The sequence below is a fragment of the Oncorhynchus masou genome, unplaced genomic scaffold, assembly GCF_036934945.1.
Source record: "Oncorhynchus masou masou isolate Uvic2021 unplaced genomic scaffold, UVic_Omas_1.1 unplaced_scaffold_3744, whole genome shotgun sequence".
Classification (NCBI taxonomy): domain Eukaryota; kingdom Metazoa; phylum Chordata; class Actinopteri; order Salmoniformes; family Salmonidae; genus Oncorhynchus; species Oncorhynchus masou.
Window position 1 is genome coordinate 6,032 of NW_027010146.1, and position 3,969 is coordinate 10,000.

General features: G+C 41.8%; 1 protein-coding gene across 1 annotated transcript in view; it reads left to right on the forward strand.

Moving 5' to 3' along the window:
• The first annotated feature begins 1,480 nt into the window (after positions 1–1,480).
• LOC135534651 (calmodulin-regulated spectrin-associated protein 3-like) overlaps positions 1,481–3,969 on the forward strand; it is an 8,724-nt gene continuing 6,235 nt past the window's right edge. The window contains exon 1 of the mRNA XM_064961577.1: positions 1,481–1,854. Within this exon, the coding sequence (XP_064817649.1) occupies positions 1,722–1,854 (133 nt within the window). The 5' untranslated portion in view covers positions 1,481–1,721. The remainder of the gene's footprint in view (positions 1,855–3,969) is intronic.

Genomic DNA, 3,969 nt, shown 5'->3' on the forward strand with positions numbered 1-3,969 from the left:
TCTTCTGGGTTCTGCTGACTATTCGTGGCTCAGTTGGTTAAGTGACTGTTTCTCACTCCGGAGACCCAGGTTCGTAACCGGGTCCTGACAAAACTGAACCCTAAACTAACACTAAACTGAACCCTGAACCCTAAACTCACACTAAACTCACAATGAACTGAACCCTGAACACTAAACTAACACTAAACTGAACCATTTCATACATTTAAATGACTTAAATGTAAATGTAAATTTATACTTGGTAGAGAAAGGGACATCCCAAGGATCCCGACTAGCACGGACCCTCTGGGAAAGCATATGAACTCCTCAGTAAATAATATTGCCTAAGTGCTTTCGACAATACTTTATCAACAAAGAAGTATTTTTTACAAATAAACCAAATTTGTCTTAACGCAGTAGACGTAAATATTTCCTAATGATATCACAATTTAAATATAACCTACTTACTCCTCAACTGGATCAAGGACATCTTGGTAATTATTGTCATTGTCTCTAATATCACTTCTGCCGCTTGTAAAAAACCAAAACAAATTAATGTCTGTGTCGTCGCCGAGCTCTCAAACACCGTGCCAGTCTCTCACTCTATGAATGGTCACTGCAATTCGGATTCCTTGGGACGTTCTTACCCCTAAACTAACACTAAACTTAACCAATTTACATTTATACTTGATAGAGGTATGGACATCCCAAGGATCCCGAATAGCATGGACCCTCTGGGAAAGTCTATGAACTGTTCTATTCGACTAAAGGGACATCCTAAGGATCTCGAATAGCACCTCCTCTGAGAGTCATGGACACAACTCTTATTGGTTGTCTGATATGGAACTGGTAACGACACAGTCTATGATTGGCTAACAGCATTTAGATCTGTATACAGCGAGATAACATGCCATGCGGTGTTGAGGGAAAGACAGATTATCTATAGATTGGGCATCATATTTTCTAGGCCTTTAGCAATAACAGGAAATACACAAGCTGTAGGCAACAGGACAGCTCAAGGTGGCTACACAGGAATGTCTGCTTGCACAGAAAAATTGTAAGTTTCTAACATTTATGGTTGAGATTTAATTCATACAAATATAAACTATGCACATTATGACTTTCATTAACACTCGATGCAGACGTCACGCAGATGTTATTAAGGTGTTTGTGTCATGTCAGGTGGCACGGTTGCCTAGGTTTATATATGTCCCTTATCACCCCCCATACAGGACCGTTGGCGACAGCAGCACCTGAAAACTAGGTCAATCAAAGTGTGGCGTCTCTCCTACATCTGGATGCGTGTGCAGCAGTCTACTGCATGGGGACTACTGTGATGGAACAGCTTCGCAGAGCAGAAAGAATGGAAATCATTTCCTGAAATGCGGTTGTCTCCGTGGATCAGCATACCACTACAACCCATCACCCCCAAGCCCACTGATGCCAACGCAGCAAGTGACCGCGCATTGCTCGCAGCGGCAATAAGGACCAACACCTTAATTATCAGGCCGTGGTGACATAGACGGTCACAGCACAGCAGTCACCGTTAATTATTCGCCGCAACACAGCAACAATTAGGATTTAAATCGCTGTTGTTATATTTTTAATTTCTTTCGCCGGCAGCTGACGCTGCTGCGGCAACACCCCGCTTTGTAGATCGCGTGCACTCCTTCTCCCTCCTCCTTCCTCTCCTCGGCTCTCCATCCTTCCTTCTCGGAACGGCGGGGTGGACTGGTGGGGCTATGGAGGATGCAGGTGAGATGAGGAAGACATTCACGGTACCGGAGATTAAACCGTTGAATCAGTACGACTTCAACCGGGCCAAGGTGTGCGCCAGCGTCCGGTGGCTACTGGCAAAGTCATACGGATCCGCAGGTAAAATGGGCTTTATTTATCATGGGCGATTTACCAGTGGACGTTTCTCCCGTTATTGATGCAGTTGGCCGGTGCCCGTGGGCTATAACGGGGAAAGTGCACGTTTTTTCCCAGGGCGTCTATTGGACAGAATCACGGATATTTACTGTTAATAACAACGGAATAATTATATTTGATTCGAAAAAGGTTTATGTTGTCAAGGTTACGATGTGTCTGATTATAGACTACAGACAGATGTGATAGGCGACGCACACAAAGCATCTCAAAGGCTCACACCCATATGCGTCTATCCTCTTCATCACAGGCTGTTAGCTACTGCTTCTTTGGCCATTTCACTCTCACAGGTGCACGCTTTGAATGCCATATGTTACAGCGTACCTGTTCATTCATATTTGTATTTTTTTATATTTTAAATGGGGTGATTCTATAGGTTCAAAAATCGGAATGGTTAATTAAGAAAGAGAAGGCCTTGATTCAAAGAGGCAGCGGTTCGCGTGGAGCGGTATGGGCGGAGGAGGATGGCGTCACCGCCTTCCTCTTATACTTCTATCGTCAGTTAATCTGTTATTTATCCCGCGGCCTGTAATACTACTGGATGATAATATAGGCCTACACTCCAAGATCAACAGGCCTATCTGCTCGTTAAATGTGTTGCACGCGCCACATATCAGACTAATATCAGTGTAGGCCTATGCCACCGCGTGCGTGGTAAGTCTAAATGGATATCCCTTCCATATGTGTGTCAGTGTTACACGCGCACACGCCTCGGCGCCATCACGGTGGTCCAGCCTTCTCGTAGCCATACGCATGCATTGCTTGTGTGTTATAGATTGTGTTATAGATTCACACAATCGTGTGAAGGTGACACAGCTACTCATTTAGCCTGTGGTTAAGCGTCAGCTATACAGCTGCCACAAAAGGACATGCGATGAACATACAGATATGTCTGTTCTGGCTTTATCGGCACAAGCTTCCATCACCACCGATAGGCGAAGTGGATAGGTTATAACCACGTCGCTTTCACCTGCCAATTTATATCAGATCAGCGATTGTATACCATTAAGGAAAGGATCAGCGATTGTACGCCTACCATTAAGGAAAGGAGACGAGGAAAGGATATAATCTCGCATAATCGTTTTTATGTAGCCCACACATTTCCCTGGCAGTTGCGCCTGGGGGTTCCTTTGTCAGCCTACAGGCCTGCTAACACGCCCATTTGGTGGAATTGTAATGTCCTCTGCAGCGTGCAGTAGGACGCAACGTCTTGAAACGTTCAGAAACTATGTAAAATATGGAACATGTAGAATATAGAACATGTAGAATATAGGACATGTAGAATATAGAACATGTAGAATATAGAACATGTAGAATATGGGACATGTAGAATATAGAACATGTAGAATATGGAACATGTAGAATATGGAACATGTAGAATATGGAACATGTAGAATATAGAACATGTAGAATATGGGACATGTAGAATATGGAACATGTAGAATATGGGACATGTAGAATATGGAACATGTAGAATATGGAACATGTAGAATATAGAACATGTAGAATATGGGACATGTAGAATATAGAACATGTAGAATATGGAACATGTAGAATATAGAACATGTAGAATATAGAACATGTAGAATATGGGACATGTAGAATATGGGACATGTAGAATATAGAACATGTAGAATATAGAACATGTAGAATATGAACATGTAAATATAGAACATGTAGAATATAGAACATGTAGAATATAGAACTTGTAGAAAATAGAACATGTAGAATATGGAACATGTAGAAAATAGAACATGTAGAATATGGAACATGTAGAATATAGAACATGTAGAATATAGAACATGTAGAATATGGGGCATGTAGAATATAGGACATGTAGAATAGGGAACATGTAGAATGTAGAACATGTAGATTATGGAACATGTAGAATATAGAACATGTAGAATATAGAACATGTAGAATATAGAACATGTAGGCCTATAATTGATGTAACCTTTATTTTAGCAGGGAGTCGTAATAACCTCAGCTCTGTTCATGGCAGTTCTATCGGAACACTTTATTTGGATAGTTTGTAGATGGTTTGTAGATGTTCAATAGCTT